Source organism: Cynocephalus volans, chromosome 5, assembly GCF_027409185.1.
Source record: "Cynocephalus volans isolate mCynVol1 chromosome 5, mCynVol1.pri, whole genome shotgun sequence".
Classification (NCBI taxonomy): domain Eukaryota; kingdom Metazoa; phylum Chordata; class Mammalia; order Dermoptera; family Cynocephalidae; genus Cynocephalus; species Cynocephalus volans.
In genome coordinates, this window is record NC_084464.1 from 76214962 (window position 1) to 76230896 (window position 15935).

Here is a 15935-nt window from a genome sequence, read left to right on the forward strand (position 1 = left end):
CATACAGATCAGTGGAATAGAATAGAGAACCCAGAAAACAACCCGTACACCTACAGCTATCTGATCTTTGACAAAGGCAGCAAGTCTACACACTAGGGAAGAGACTGTCTCTTCAGCAAATGGTACTGGGAAAACTGGATATTCGTATATAGGAGAATGAAAGTAGACCTGTACCTCTCACCATATACCTAAATCAACTCAAAATGGATTAAAGAGTTAAATATATACCCTGAAACAATAAAACTCCTTAAAGAAAACATAGGGGAAACACTCCAGGAACTAGAAGTGGGTACAGACTTCATGAATATGACCCCAAAAGCACAGTCAACCAAAGGAAAAATAAGCAAATGGGATTATATCAAACTAAAAAGCTTCTGCACAGCAAAAGAAATAATCAACAGAGTGGGAGAAAATATTTGCAAAATATAAATTAGACAAAGGATTAATATCCAGAATATACAAGGAACCCAAAAAACTTTACAGCAAAAAAACAAATAACCCAATTAAAACATGGGCAAAGAGCTGAATAGGCATTTGTCAAAGGAAGATATATGAATGGCCAACAGACACATGAAGAAATGCTCAACATCATTCAGCATTCAGGAAAAGCAAATCAAAACCACTTTGAGATACCACCTCACTCCAGTTAGGATGGCTAATATCCAAAAGACTGAGAATGATAAATGCTGGCAAGGTTGTGGAGAAAAAGAAACTCATACAGTGTTGGTGGGACTGCAAAATGGTACAGCCTTTATGGAAAATGGTATGGAGGTTCCTCAAACAATTATAGGTAGATCTACCATATGACCCAGCTATTCCATTGCTGGGAATATACCCAGAGGAAAGGAAATCATCATGCCAAAGGTATACCTGTACCCCCATGTTTATTGCAGCACTATTTACAATAGCCAAGAGTTGGAACCAGCCCAAATGTCCATCATCAGATGAGTGGATTAGGAAACTGTGGTATATCTACACAATGGAATTCTACTTTGCTGTAAAAAAGAATGAAATACTACCATTTGCAACAACATGGATGGGCTTAGAGAAAATTATATTAAGTGAAATAAGTCAGGCACAGAAAGAGGAATACCACATCTCGCTTATTTGTGGGAGCTAAAAATAAATAAATAAATAAATATACAAACAAATAAAGGGTGAGGGGAAAAGACACAACAATCACAACAATTCCTTGAACTTGTTAAGACAAGTGAACAGATGATGTAGTGGGGGGGGAGGGGAGAGAGGGATGGGGGCTAGAGAATCAGGTAAAGGGACATGAAAATCAACTACAATGTATATTGAGAAGATAAAATTAAAAATAAATAAAATAAAATAGTGTTTAACTTAACAGGTTGTGGAAAATAAACAAGGTACAGAACAGAAATAAGAACAGAAAAATAGGTTGCTTTACTTTTGTGAGTATCTCATTGTGTTGGATTCTTTACAGGTAAATTGATTAAACCTATACGTTTTTTCTAATTCAAATATTTTCTTCCATTATATTTTCTAGCAGGTTATTTTTTAGTATGAAGGAAGACATTGACTTTTATGTATTAATTTACATCTGGTTACCTTAATACCCTTATTAATTCATACAGCTTTTTTTCTCTTACAGTTTCCTTTAGGATCCTAAATATACCTAATAATGAGAAATAGTTATACTGCTATATTTAAGATTCTAACTTAATTAGCATAATAGTTAATCTTTCTTTTTAATTTGTCTGAATTTAGAGATTTGTTAGAGTTAAAAGGGCATTATAAGTCATCTGGCTTAAAAACTTATACAGTTTACGGGCTGGCCAGTTAGCTCAGTTGGTTAGCGTGCAGCCTGGTAACACCAAGGTCATGGGTTTGCATCCTCCTACTGGCCAGCTGCCACGGAAAAAAAAAATGTTAAAAACTTATGTAGCTTATAAACTATGTAAGTAGTTCAAGTTACAAGAAGAAAGTTTTTAAACGCAACTGTTATATTAGAGTGACCATATAATTTGTTGACCAAATCAGGATACTTTTTATAGTGAAAGGAGGCACTGTTAATAATATGCCCAGACAACAGAGGAAAACCAGTATTGTTGTAGGCAAACCAAGACATAGGGCATCTTTGTAATAACCAAATATCCTTAAACAAGTCTTAACTTTTTTTTTTTTTAAGTGAATTAAAGTAACAACCATTTGTTGTTTCTCATGAGTCACTAGGCTGTGCTGAAGGCAGCTAAGCTTACTCAAGCATCTGTGGTCAACTTATAGGTAAGACATAGGCTGGGACTCCATGGTTCTTCTCCCCATAATCTCATCCTCCAGCAGGCTTAACAAGTCTTAACTTAATTGAATTGCAAAATTATGTATTTGCTTAGACTTGTTGGGTGCAGTATATGAGTCAATGTTTAAAAAAAATTATTTAAATTTTTACTTGCCTTTGGAAAAGAATTAACAGATTATTAATTTTTTACATAATTTTTACTTATATTGTTTTTCCTTAATGGTAAAAATTTTGCTTAATATAGTAATCTTATAAACTCTGAAAACAATATTGAAATTCTAAAGCATTGATAATAAATATGATGTTACTAAATTGTGGATGTATGTCATATGGATGAGTAATATAAATTATTTTAAGATTTTTTTTTTTTTTCTACTGGAAGTATCTGATTCTCATTAGACTTCTCAAATGACTTTATTCAAAATACTTTTGTCAAGAGAGCTCCAAACGGGGAGAAAATATTTCCCTTTAAATACATAGGAAAAAATTACTATTTGAACGCCTGTTTTCATCCACTTAAAGGATAAGAGAATGGGATTAAATTGAAGCTGTAGCAATTTCAGTTAGGTATTAAACTGGGGGAAATTTTTCTTCTTTTTGGAGATCATTGCAAAATTATTAGAACATTCTTTTCTAGAATTCTTTAGGTCAGTGCTGTTCAGAGAAGTTCATCTTCATATGTTTTGTTACTGGTTCAAGAAGAGATGAGGCACTTTTGTCAGAGTATAAACTAATGCTTTCTTCATGAAGAAAGTCTTCTTATGAAATAATGTCAGCTGATATAAATAGTGTACTTTTTGATATTACCACAGTTTAGTAACATACATTTCACAGAGATGCACCAGTCTGTGTACCACATTTTAAGCAGTACAGCTTTAGAATATTAGTAAATAGCTGCTAGAATGAAGTAGAGTTTAATTCATTTTGGAAGGAAGCAAATGGACTAAGTAATGTGTTTGAAATATTAGGAAGATATGGGAACTTTGACAGTGTTATAATATTCTTTAGTAAAGCAAGTAAAATATTACCACAGTTTGATTTGTTTCCAGGTAATGTTTGGGGCAGTCAATAATACAGCATACTGCTAATAATAAAATAGGTAGTGAGGGAAGTGCTGGGGACAGAAGTTGAAAGTAATACTTTGTTCTTTTTTATTTTATTTCATACCTGGATTACCATAAAACAGTTTAATTACATACCTGTAGCTACTACTGCTTTTCTTAGTCTTGTACTGGCACCATTTCCTTGCTAAAAAATGTACTACTACAAAGCGAAGAACATATTATGATTTGGACATGGAGAACAAGGATATGGATTTAGAAATTGTACTCTTAAACTTTAGTAACATCACAAAACCATGGAGCTTAAATCCTTTTAGAAAAACCCTAGAAACCAGATTCTGTACAATAGAGCTTTTAACAAAATTATCTTAAATCCCTTCTATTTATGGTTCTGAGGATAAACTCATGGAAGATTTCTAGTTTGATTAAAAAGGACTGTCAGCTAAAAGACTCAGAAGATTTCAGCTGAGTTTTTATACTGTTGGCATTGATTACAACCTTGGGAAAAATGATCCCTTGTCTGTAATGTCATGTATATGTCATATTCTTAAAGTTCATGAATTGAAGACTTCTGATTAAGTAGTGGTCATTGGAGCTCACAAGAAACTGCCTCAAGGTTTCTTTAAGGCCTTGAAAACTATGTAAAATTGTCTAAGTGTCTTCAGTAAAATATAAGAACTGAAACTTCTGTGTAAGACATTAATGTTTCTAAACTATAGGAATCAGCCAGTCTGTATACAGAGCAATTCATTTTCTCACAATTTACATCAATTGTTAGAACATAAATATTTCTCTCATTGTGTGCTAACCCTAGCTAGCCCTTACCTCATTTTTTAATTTGTTCCTCGGTACAGGTCTACATTTAGCCTGAATCAGCGTTTTACAGATGGAGTTCAAGGGTATTAGATTCAAGGGGCTAGTGAGTTGTACTTCCCTAGAAGCTTTTACAAGTTAGTATTTGCAGGTATGGAAAAAACAGTTGTGATGATCATAATTGCCAATGTGTGTTCTTACCCTTTTTGTTCTCAAAACTGGAAACTCATTTTATCTTTATTTGTGCCATTCTCTGACCTTGGTGAGAAAGGGTGTTTGCATCCTTTCAGGGATTATAATAATGGATCATAACAGTCAGTGATGGAGCCATTAAGTAATTAGGTAATCCAACAATCTGGCCTTGAACACATCTGTTTTCAAAGTATGAATAAGTAGAGGAGATCAAATTAAGAGCTGTGGGAAGAAAAATCTACAGAATAAAATTTAGTATTACTTAATGTTATCAGTTAACTAGAAGGAAACCTTTCCATTAAAGGACAGTGTGTTAGGAGAAATGTCTACATGAAAACCAAAACATAAATGACATGACTTAAATGCAAGGCAAACCCCAATGGGAAGAGAAAGATGAGACTTAGGAATTTGTATATTCATTAACAACCTATACAATACTTTGTTTCCATATTAATACAGAATTTTCTGCATCTCTGTAATTTAAGCATGTAATTTATGAAACAACTTGTGTAAGGATAATTTACTTATGAATCAAATATTACTGAACCCAGGGACTATCTGTATGAATCTTAGAGTTCCACCTTAAATAAACAAGAGGTGCTCAAAGAGATAACTAATACATTTGGCTAGATAATAATCAAACAATAACATTATACCTTATCTTAATAAAGACCTTTTTTTTGTTCGAAACAGTAATTGGGCTTGTCGTTTTCTTGGCAAAATTAGGAATGGATTTTAAAAGTTAACATTTTGAGGTAAAAAGTTTATATATCAAAAATTAAAGAATTCTGTAATTATCCAGTTTTTAAAAATTTTTCCTACCAAGAAATAGTCTGCTCTCAAACTTTTTCTTAACATTACTAAAGATCCTGCAATAATGAAACAGCATCTTCAGAACTTTGCAGGAAAGATGTAGTGACCAAAGTATTCTGTCTTTTTGTCAACAGTAGGAAGATATTCTGAGAAAATGCAGTCTCAGAAAACATGCTTTCTATTTACTGTTTCTGAATAAAATTACTTGTGATATGTTCCAGAACAGTAAGAGGGAGTAAAAGGTTGGAACTCAAAATTAGGGAAGTTATAGTAGAAAATTTGCTTTAAAATATGTTAAAATTATAGAAATAAGTCAAAATAGTAAATATATTTACAAAACTAAACATTAGGCTTTTTGAAAAACAATTTTTATTTTGAAAAGATTAGCGAGTTGGTTTATTTCTCCAGATTTATTAATAAAACATGGAATAGGAGAATGATGGAGGGGGAATTGTTATATTCCTTATCTTTCATAAAAGGCAAACAAAAAGATTTTAATTTTTTCTGTAAATATTTATAACTATATGCTAATGTTTTTGAAAAAATTTTATTTATCCTCTAGGAAAATAAGAGATTATATATGGTTATTGCAAAAACAGCAACAACAAAAACCTGTAGAAAGAAGACAGCCAGTCAACATAGCAAAGGGAGGAATGGGAAAAGCAAGCTGTATCAGAAACAGAAAATATAGAATAAGGTGACAGATATAAACATTCAGAACTATTGTGACCATAAAACTAAATTAGTTTTCATTTTTTCTGTTGAGTGGCAGACTTTCAGACTCTAAGTCCAATAATTTTCTGTTTATAACAAACATATCCTATATTTTAAGAACAGATGTCCACAAATTTAATATACTTTGTTAGTGATTTGAACTTTTATCGTTATGAAAAGACCTTGCTTATACTCTAGTAATGCTTTTTGCTTTAAACTCTATTTTGTCTAATATTGTGACCTCAGCTTTGTTTTGGTTAATATTTGCAAAATATACCTTATCGAATTCTTTTACTTTCAGGCTTTCTCTTTCCTTGTATTTTAGATTTGTGTGTTGTAAACAACATGTAATAGGATTTATCTTTTTCATTTTCTAGAGCACTCTTTGTCTTTTAACTGGAGCATTTGGTCCATTTATAGTTGATGTATTTATTGATATATTTGTGTCTACATTCATTATTTTATATTTTGTACTGTGTATGTCGTCCCCCCCCCCCCCCCCCACTGTACCTCTTCATTTCACTCTCTGATCTCTACCAATATTTTTTACCTTATTCTTCAAGATGGTATTTGCTTTTGCTTCTGCCAGGTCCATAGTGCAGTATCAATCTGGGTCCACTTTTTGTTTCTTTAATGAAAAGTTTCAAATATACAAAAGTATAGTAAACATACATAACACCTATCACCTAGCCTCAACAATTATCAAGGTTTTTTTCTTCCAAATTTTACCTATTACCATTCCCCGAACTGTTTTTCAGTATGTATCTCTAACAGATAAGGACTTTTGTTTTTGTAATATCAGCAAAATCATTATTGCACTTAAGGAAATTTAAAAAATAATTTCTTGATATCATATAATCCAGTGTTCACATTCCCTTGGTCATCTAATAAATTTGTTTGAGTCAATCAATATACAACAAAAATTTACAGTTGTATTTGGTTAATGTCTTTTAGATGTTTTGAACTTTATAATTGTTGTTTTTAATCTACGTGTTTAATCAAATTTTAGTGCTGTGTACTACTTCTCATTACAGCAGCTGGCTGACATATAATGTCTGGCTGTCTCTTTTTTTGTGGTAAGATGGATTCAGGTGTTATCAACCCAATGGACCCATTATAAAATCCCCCATCACTTAATTGACGGTACCCATTGACAGTCTTCCCAGAGTCATTATTTTACTAGGGGTTACAAAATGGTGATATTCTAATTCTGTCATTTTTTAGCTGGAATTCTTTGAAGAAGAATTTTGCCTCATTTACCATTTGGTTACTGTGAAATACAGTTTTATAGAAAGGGCATAATAAATATTTTTTCTCCTTATTGTTTTCAGAATATTGCATTGTTGCCCTACCATTTTTCAAGTATAGTCAGTTTTTATTTAATATCAATATGAACTCAAATTTCAACATATTTGATGATAATATTACATCATTATTCTTTCTGATATTTAGAGGCAACCCTTCACATTGGTTTTTGTGAACTTTCCATGGAAAAATCCAAGTAGTGTTTGATAGCTTCCTTGTTTTCTACTCTGACTAGCTGTTCCAGACTCTTGTACATTCCTGGCTCCAGACCTGGAATAAGCCAAGGAGCCCTGGTTTCTTTTATTGGGAAATAGAATTTAGAAATTACAATATATGTGCTAAAGCTACACATTTTTATTGGGTCAGTGCTTCTAGGTCGTCTTAGGTGACAGAGCTAGCAAATACATTTTTATGAGAAAAATACATCATGAATTTATACTGAAATTTCGAATTCTAATGTAAGGTTACAAGGATTTTATTTATTTGGTTTTATATCTTTTTTCAATTACACTGAAAATCTTAGTTCCTAGCAACATAGATCATTATTTGTTTTATTTATATGTATATGCAGATATATCTGTGTAAGAGTTTCAAAATAGTAGTAACAACATTACCTCCAACAAGACCATAAACGTTGTTTAAAATTTCTTTGCGGTTCTTTTATTGCTAAGATATATCCCCATTCAGAACAGGCATTCAAAATCCTGGGTTCTAAAAATCACTTGAAATAATTCTCTGTGGAATTGCAATCAAGTAATGTTCGTTAAGTCCATTTGTTTTAGTGTTGTTTAGGGATTGCTTTTTCCAATGTATTAATTTATTTATTTATTGCGAATGAGTTTTGAGCTTGATTTCAATCTCTCAACAAAGTCTGTCAAAGAAAATGAATGAAAGTTACATATTTAACAAGTTACACAATATGTATAAAGACTACTATACCCTAAAAGAATTATGTAAAGTTAATGTTTGATTAAAATATTTACATCAATAGTGCTTTGTAGACTGCTTAATAGTCCTTTTTTTTTTTTTTTTTTTGATTCTTTGAATTGTCCACAAAATTTGCAGACCTTTATCTAGACTGACCAAGAAAAAAGAGAGAAGACAGAATTTACTAAAATCAGAAATAAAGCAAGGGCATGGTAGAGCAATTCCTTTTTCTATTATGCTGGAGTGGGCTTTGAAGAAAGAGACATCCTTTTTTTTTTCTGGTCTCTGCTTGGTGACTCTCCTTGTGTCACTGCAGTCATGTGTCTGGCAGGCTGCCTGCACAGTAGCTGTGGCTACTGCTGTGTTTTCAAGCCCCTTTTGCAGCAGCCATGTCTGTGACGGTGGCTGAGATGGGCCACCCATAAGGAAGTGGTGTTTTCAGCGTGGCTCAAGCTTCTTGCCTGTCTCTGAGCAGGGGATGCTGCCCTGGACTCCTGCCTAGGACCCTGGGTAGGATCCTGGGTAGGACCTTCTTGCCTGCATCTGGGCAGAGGGGGCTGGCCCTCAGCATAGGACCCCAGGTGTGCTCTCGTTTTTTCCTTTTTTAAATTAGTTTGATTTTGTAATAGAAAACCAATAGAATAATGAAAAAAACATATTACCTAGAATCATTATTTTTTATGTAAAAATTATATGGTTTCAAAATCAAAACTCTAAAATACAGTATATTTAGGGCCGACCCTGTGGCTCACTCCGGAGAGTGCGGCGCTGGGAGCGCAGCGGCAATTGCGCCACGGGTTCGGATCCTATATAGGGATGGCCAGTGCGCTCACTGGCTGAGTGCGGTGCGGGCGACACCAAGCCTAGGGTTGTGATCCCCTTACCGGTCACAAAAAAGACAAAATAATAATAATAATAAAATAAAATACAGTATATTTAGATCTTATTTTTTCCCTATTCCTTCTTTCACATTTCATTGTATTTTAACCATTTTATTTTTATCAGTTTTTAGTATATCCTTCCACTTTTTCTTTTGAAAATATAGGCAAATAAATACATAGTCATACCCTTCCTTCTTACACAAAAGTACCATAGTGCACATACTCTCTGTACCTTGCTTTTGTTGGTTAGAAATATATCTTAGAGGTCACTCCTTTACAGTATGTAGAGATATTTCACATTCCTTTTTACAACTGCATGGTATACCATTATATGGTTGTGCTGAAGTTTATTCGACCAGTCCCCTATTGATGGACATTTTTTTTCTTGCATTTTGCTATTGCAGTTAATGCTGCAAAGAATAGGCATACCTCATTTAATAGTTTTACCAGAGTATCTTTGGGATAGTCTTAAAAATGGAATTCTGAGTCAAATGGTAAATATGTGTTCTTGCTGTTTATTACTCTTCACATGAGGTTGCACCATTTTTCATTCTTATCAGAAAAGTTGGAGAATTCCAGTTTGCCCACAGCCTTGCCAGCATAGTATTTTGTCAGACTTGGATTTCTTTCTATCAGTCAGATAAAGGATATCTTCTTATAGTTGTAATTCATAGTTTTTAAAATTGGAAGTGAAGTTGAACATTTTTCCTTATATTTAAAAGCTATTTGCATTTCTTTTTCTAACTATTTATACACACCTCTTTTTTTCTTTTTCCTCTATTGATTAATTGGTCTATATCTCTCGATTTTTAGATTCCCTCTGTATACAAGAATATTAGCCAGGTTTTAAAAACCAAAATTAAGGTTTGCCAGAATAGATCAGCAAATGCTCTCAAGACAAAAGCAGCTTCATTGCTTTACCTGCCTCACTGTATTTTGCTTTCTCTTAAATTTGGGTGAATAATTCTATCTTGTTAGTTCTTCAGTAATTGAGATATATTTTTATACTTTATCTGACAGTTTTAGTTGTTTTTAGCAAGAGGTTGTTCTGAATAAATTAGCCTTCAGTGGTCCTTAAAATGGTGAAATGTTTTATCCTCTAATTTTTAAATTATATCATCTCTTGATATTTTCTTTTAAAAAATAATTAACATGCACATTTTAAAGTTTTCTTACTAAAAAAATTTTATCTTTAAAATACCACTAATTTTAATTAAAATGTATTTATAGTAATAGATTGCTTTAAGAAATATTAAATGAAAAATGAGCTTTATTTCAAATAATGTGTGCATTTGCTTTTAGTGTTTTTGTCTTTTTTGTTTTTTGTATCTCTAGTGACTAATCCAGTGGCTCTCACCTAGGCAGGTTTCCAATAAGTGATGAATAAATGGTCTTCAGGGAGTTTTAAGTTACTGTGTGACATTCTAGTAGTATACAATGAATGTATAACTTTTTAAAAATTTTAACATGGAACACTTTATTAACATATAATCTCTAATAACATTCTGTAGAAAGAGTGATCATGGGACACACTTTGAGATAGGCTGTTCTAAAAGCATTTTACTTTCTTTACTATTTTTTATCCTGCTACTAATTTCTATTTGAAAATCATAATTATTACCAGGAAAAGTAAGTGAGAAGCAAATCTAGTGATCCATAGTGTCCATATTCTTTAACTAAAGACATGTTTTTCATATAATATCAGGTGAGATGCTACTATAGTGCATCATGATGCTAATTGTGGGAATACATAAACAGAGGTCAGAAAACTACAACCCTTGAATGAAATCTGGCCTGCCACTAGGCCACATCCAGCCATTTATTTACTTTGTCTTTGGCTGCTTTTGCTTAGCAGTAAGATTGAGTAGTCACGATAGAGACTGGACGGCCCAGAAAATTTTTTTAAAAAGTATTCATTATCAAGCCCTTTAAGAAAGTTTGTTGATCCTTGATATGGTGTATTTAGGTATGGTTTCTTCCCTCAAAGTGGTTACTATCTAATGGGTTTACCCTAATACATTTTAACACAGAAGTGGCTGTCTTTTCATATTTTAAAAAAATTTTGATAAAAAATAATTGTATATATTTATAGTGTACAATGTGATGTTTTGATATATGTATGTATTGTAGAATAATTAAATCAAGCTAATTAACATCACCTCACCTACTTATTTTTTTGTGTGGTAAGAACATTTAAAATCCTTTTAGCAATTTTGAGATATACATTATTATTAACTGTGGTCACCATGCTGTGCAATAGGTCACTAAAACTTATTCTTTCTGTCTTTAAACTTTGTACCCTCTAACCAATATTTCTCCTATCCTCCCCCACTCCCTGTACGCCTCAGCCTCTGGTAGCCACCATTCTACTATTTACTTCTATGAGTTCAACATTTTTAGATTCCACATATGAGATCATGCAGTATTTGTCCTTCTGTGCTTTGCTTATTTCACTTAACATAATGTCCTCCAGGTTCATCTATGTTGTTGCAAAAGATAGAATTTTCTTCTTTTTTAATGCTGCAGAGTATTCCATTGTGAATATATACCACATATTTTTTTATCCATTCATCCGTTGATGGACACTTAGATTGCTTCTGTGTCTTAGCTGTTGTGAATAATGCTGCAGTTGTACGTGGAAGTGCAGATACCTCTTCAACATACTGCTTTCACTTCCTTTGGATATATACCCAATAGTGGGATTGCTAGATCATATGGTAACTTTATTTTTAGTTTTTTGAGAATCTCTGTTTTCTTTCTCATAATGGCTGTATTAATTTACATTCCCACCAATAGTGTACAGTTGTTCCCTTTTCTCTACATTCTTACCAACACTTATCTTTTTTGTTGATGTCTTTTTGGTAGTGGCCATTCTAACGATGTGAGGTGATTCTCCATGTGATTTTAATTTGTATTTCTCTGATAAATAGAGATGTTGAGCATATTTTCATGTATCTGTTAGCTATTCATATGCCTTGTTTTGAAAAATGTCTGTTCAGGTCCTTTGCCCATTTTTTAATTGGGTTATTTGTTTTCTTGCTGTTGAGTTGTTTGAGATCCTTATATATTTTGGATACTAGCCCTTTGTCAGATGTCTAGCTTACAAATATTTTTCTTCTAGTCTCTGGTTTATTTCTTCACTCTGTTAATTGTTTCCTCTGCAGTGCAGAAGCTTTTTAGTTTGATATAATCCCATTTGTCTGTATATGTTTTTGTTCCCTGTGCTTTTGGGGTCATATCAAGAAATCATTACCCTGACTGGTGTTATGAAGCTTTTCTCCTATGTTTTCTTCCAGTAGTTTTACAGTTTCAGGTCTTACATTTAAGTCTTTAATCCATTTGAGTCGGGGTCCCGTTTCATTCTTCTGCATGTAGATATCCAATTTTGTCATCACCATTTATTGAAGAAACTGTCCTTTTCCCATGTGTTTCTGGCACTTTTGTCAAAAATCAACTGACCATAAATGCATGGGTTTGTTTCTGGGCTTTGTATCCTGTTCTGTTGGTTGATGTATCTGTTTTTATGCCATTACCATGCTGCATCGATTACAATAGCTTTGTGATATATTTTGAAATTAGGAAATATGATGCCTCCAGCTTTGTCCTTTTTGCTCAAGATAGCTTTGGCCGTGTGGGGTCTTTTGTGATTCCATATGAATTTTAGGATTGTATTTTCTATTTCTATGGAAAACGACGTTAGATAAATCTAGAGTTTTGTTTAAATGTCTCTGAATTCAGCACATATAGAGCACTTAACTGTCGGGTCCTCCGCTGGCAGACCCGAACAGCCCCTGGCCTCGTTCTTTGGTGGGCGAGCAAATGGCCCGGATTCCTCTTTCCCTCCTGTCCTCTTTGGAAGGAGACAGAGGAAGAGAGCTGTGAAGAGAGGTGAGCACACCGCCGGCCCCAACCAGCCCAGTTTTAAAGGACACTCAGACGCGGTGGGGAGCAGTTCCGTTTATTACCACACAAGCACTTGCTTTTAAAGACAAATGGGGAAGGAAGGTTTTTTACATAATCTTATCAGCTTAAAGGTCAAGAGAGCATGCATCCTGTCTCAATGCCTAGCTATTGCAACCTTGAGCACAGAAGCGCGTATTTGGCCAATAAGGGCTAAGGCAAGGTTCCCGCAGACACCCCCACCCTACTTCCTCCTGGCGCTGTCTTAGGCTGCCACATTAATACGCCCTTGTGGGCCCATAATGGCGCCGCTTAAGATGGCGTTAGTTTTTAAAGCCCGACACTTAACTGTGTGTAAATTGTTACATTAGGATGAATACACTTATGAATAAGACATGGTCCCTATAAGTTGGTCTAATTATAAAAGTCTTAAACTTTGAAAGAAGTTTAAAATGAAACATCTGTCACTTTATTCTTAATAAGCTTTTATGTTGTATTCCAATATATTTAAAAATAGCAATATTTCACTTAATTTTTAGTGAAAATTCTCAACATGGAAGTTGGAGACATCCGAGAAAACTTTGCTGTCCTTTGGTTCCAAGGTTCCAGCTGATTCTACTTTGATTTTTGTTCTCAGTTATCTCACGTTTTCAAGCAGACCTCATCTTAATCTCAACAAACCCCATCTATCTCTATGGAGTTTTGCCGTGCCCTTTAAGGTCCCATTGTGACTTTAACTGTTCTAAATTTAATCAACTACCCTTTCATTCACTCTTCATTAATTCTGCCTTTGTGATCTGACCATATATCCTCTCCAGGATGATACCTTCCTAGAAATAATAATAAATATATATATGTGTGTATGTATGTATTTTTATACATATAGATATATATAAAATCTTTGTATTATTTTCAAATTTAATAATATAATCTAGGCTACTCTTTAGGAGATTATTAAAGAAAAATAAACATTAAATATCCAGCTCCCCAGTATTCATCTAAACTTATCCCTGATTTATAATGTTGTTTTAGGTTTTGACAGTAGTGTATGTGTGTGTATAGATGTGTGTATCCTCCATTATATACACAAATTTAGCGTAAAATAATGTTAAAACACAGCCATATTATATTTTTACCTTGTAATTTTTAAAATTTAAAGTTATTACTAGTGACTAGTAGATTTTTTAAAATATATATTAAAAAATTTTTAAGAAAAAATAAGCAAGTAAAAGCATATAAACATATAGATCTTAACTTGAACAAAATTGAATTCTTTAAACCAAATATATGTCTACTTTTTCATAGTATGAAGCCAATTTTAAAACCATTTATATTTAATTCTGTTTTCTCAAAATTGTGTGTAATTTGCTTTTCATTCTTTTTTAAAAGAAAAAAATGAATAAACCAAATTAAACAATGAAACCCTTAGATACCTGTCTAGTTCCACAGATTGCTATCATGTTCTCTCATGTAAAGTAAAAAATACTGCATATATTGCGTCTGTTTCTTTCATTCATTTTTATACATGCTGGGTTTCCCTTTGGATCTTGTGCCATGTTAATATTTGGTATGTGGGACTGGAAATAATTAGACCTACTATATTATTTTAAAACATACACAAAAGTAGAAGTTGGGGCATTGCATATTTTTAAATGTTTTGAAATGACTTCTTTGTCTATTTTGCTTTAGTTTTTACCAGATTCGGGCATCTATGAAAATTCCACCAAGAATTCCCCACAGAGTAGAAGCTAGTTTGTTACATGCAACAGGTAAGCCAAGGAATATTTTCAAGTTAAAAAAAAAAAAAAATATGAAGCAGCGTTATAATGGTCAATAATAACTTTTCATTAATATTTTTTTCATTACAAATATAAGATACCAAAGAACTTTATTATGATACCCTTATAAGAAATATATTTGTGGTCTCAGTGAAACAAGCTTGATGAAAGATACCCTGTCTCTTAGATTTCTTATGATGAGAATGAGCACATGAAAGAATCAGTTTCTTCTTTGTTACCATGAAATTTGGAGGGAAATAAAGTCAATCCTATGAACATTAACTCTTGGCAGCTGAAGTTTTCCTCATATGAGGAACTGAGAGTTATCTTTTGAGATTGAATTAATAATCTGCACTCAGGTTCACTTTTAAAACATATTTTGGTTCATTTTAATGTGGAATTAATGAAATAACGTTGCTTTTTAAATGTTTGGACGTGAGACTGTTTTGTGAACTTAACCCAGAAAAATTCTATCAAATGGGCAAAGAGAGATAAGAATTCTAGAAAGAAAAATGGGGAAATGGTACAAAATAGAAAAAAAACAGATCAGTTTTAAATTCTTGGCAGATAATTGATTTAAACACTAAAAGGAAGTGTGACAGAAGCAAAAATTTACTTACTTTCTCATTTCTCATTTCAGTTACTATGTAGTCTTACTTGTATCAAACTGAAATGGCTTCTTGTTAGTTATGATTTCTTCATCCTTTCATTACTACTTTTCTGGACAAATAGATTTTATATTTAAGAGATTAAAAAATTCTTTATTAAAAATGAAACACTTCTGATCATTAATTTTATTATTTAGCATCTTTCTGTATCATCCAGAGAATTGTTTCTACCTTGTTTTTCTCATATTCTAAATAACTACTTCAGAGAACTGGAAATTTTAGCCATGCTTGGTGTTAGAAAGAAATTCCAAGAAAGATTATGGATGTCAGATTCAGTAGCCAACAGAAGTAATGATTGGTGGACAGATCTATCATTTGAAAGCAAAATTTTGTCAGTTAAATACTTAGGTTGCTGTAGAGGATAGAATTAAATGTCACAGTATTTAATTTGGTTGGTATGTATGTTTCATTGAAAATTATTTGCTTTATACTAATGTCTTTATACTTCTTTTTTTGTGTTTATGTATTTTTATAGCATTATACCAGAAAATTTTTAAGAGATTGCATACTTTTTAGTTAAATTACAACTGCTAAAATAGCAAACACAAGAACTGGGTTTTGAACAGAAGAAAAATCTCTCACACTTTTTTCTCACTCATTTTCAAAGTAGCAAACTTTTA

The 15935-nt window shown here is 32.6% G+C and overlaps 1 protein-coding gene across 3 annotated transcripts in view; it reads left to right on the top strand.

Moving 5' to 3' along the window:
• The window catches only part of FAM135A (family with sequence similarity 135 member A), a 110746-nt gene that overhangs the window by 17853 nt on the left and 76958 nt on the right, over positions 1-15935 (top strand). For all 3 annotated transcript variants that reach the window (XM_063096358.1, XM_063096357.1, XM_063096359.1), the window contains exon 6: positions 14559-14638. In XM_063096358.1, the coding sequence (XP_062952428.1) occupies positions 14559-14638 (80 nt within the window). The remainder of the gene's footprint in view (positions 1-14558; positions 14639-15935) is intronic.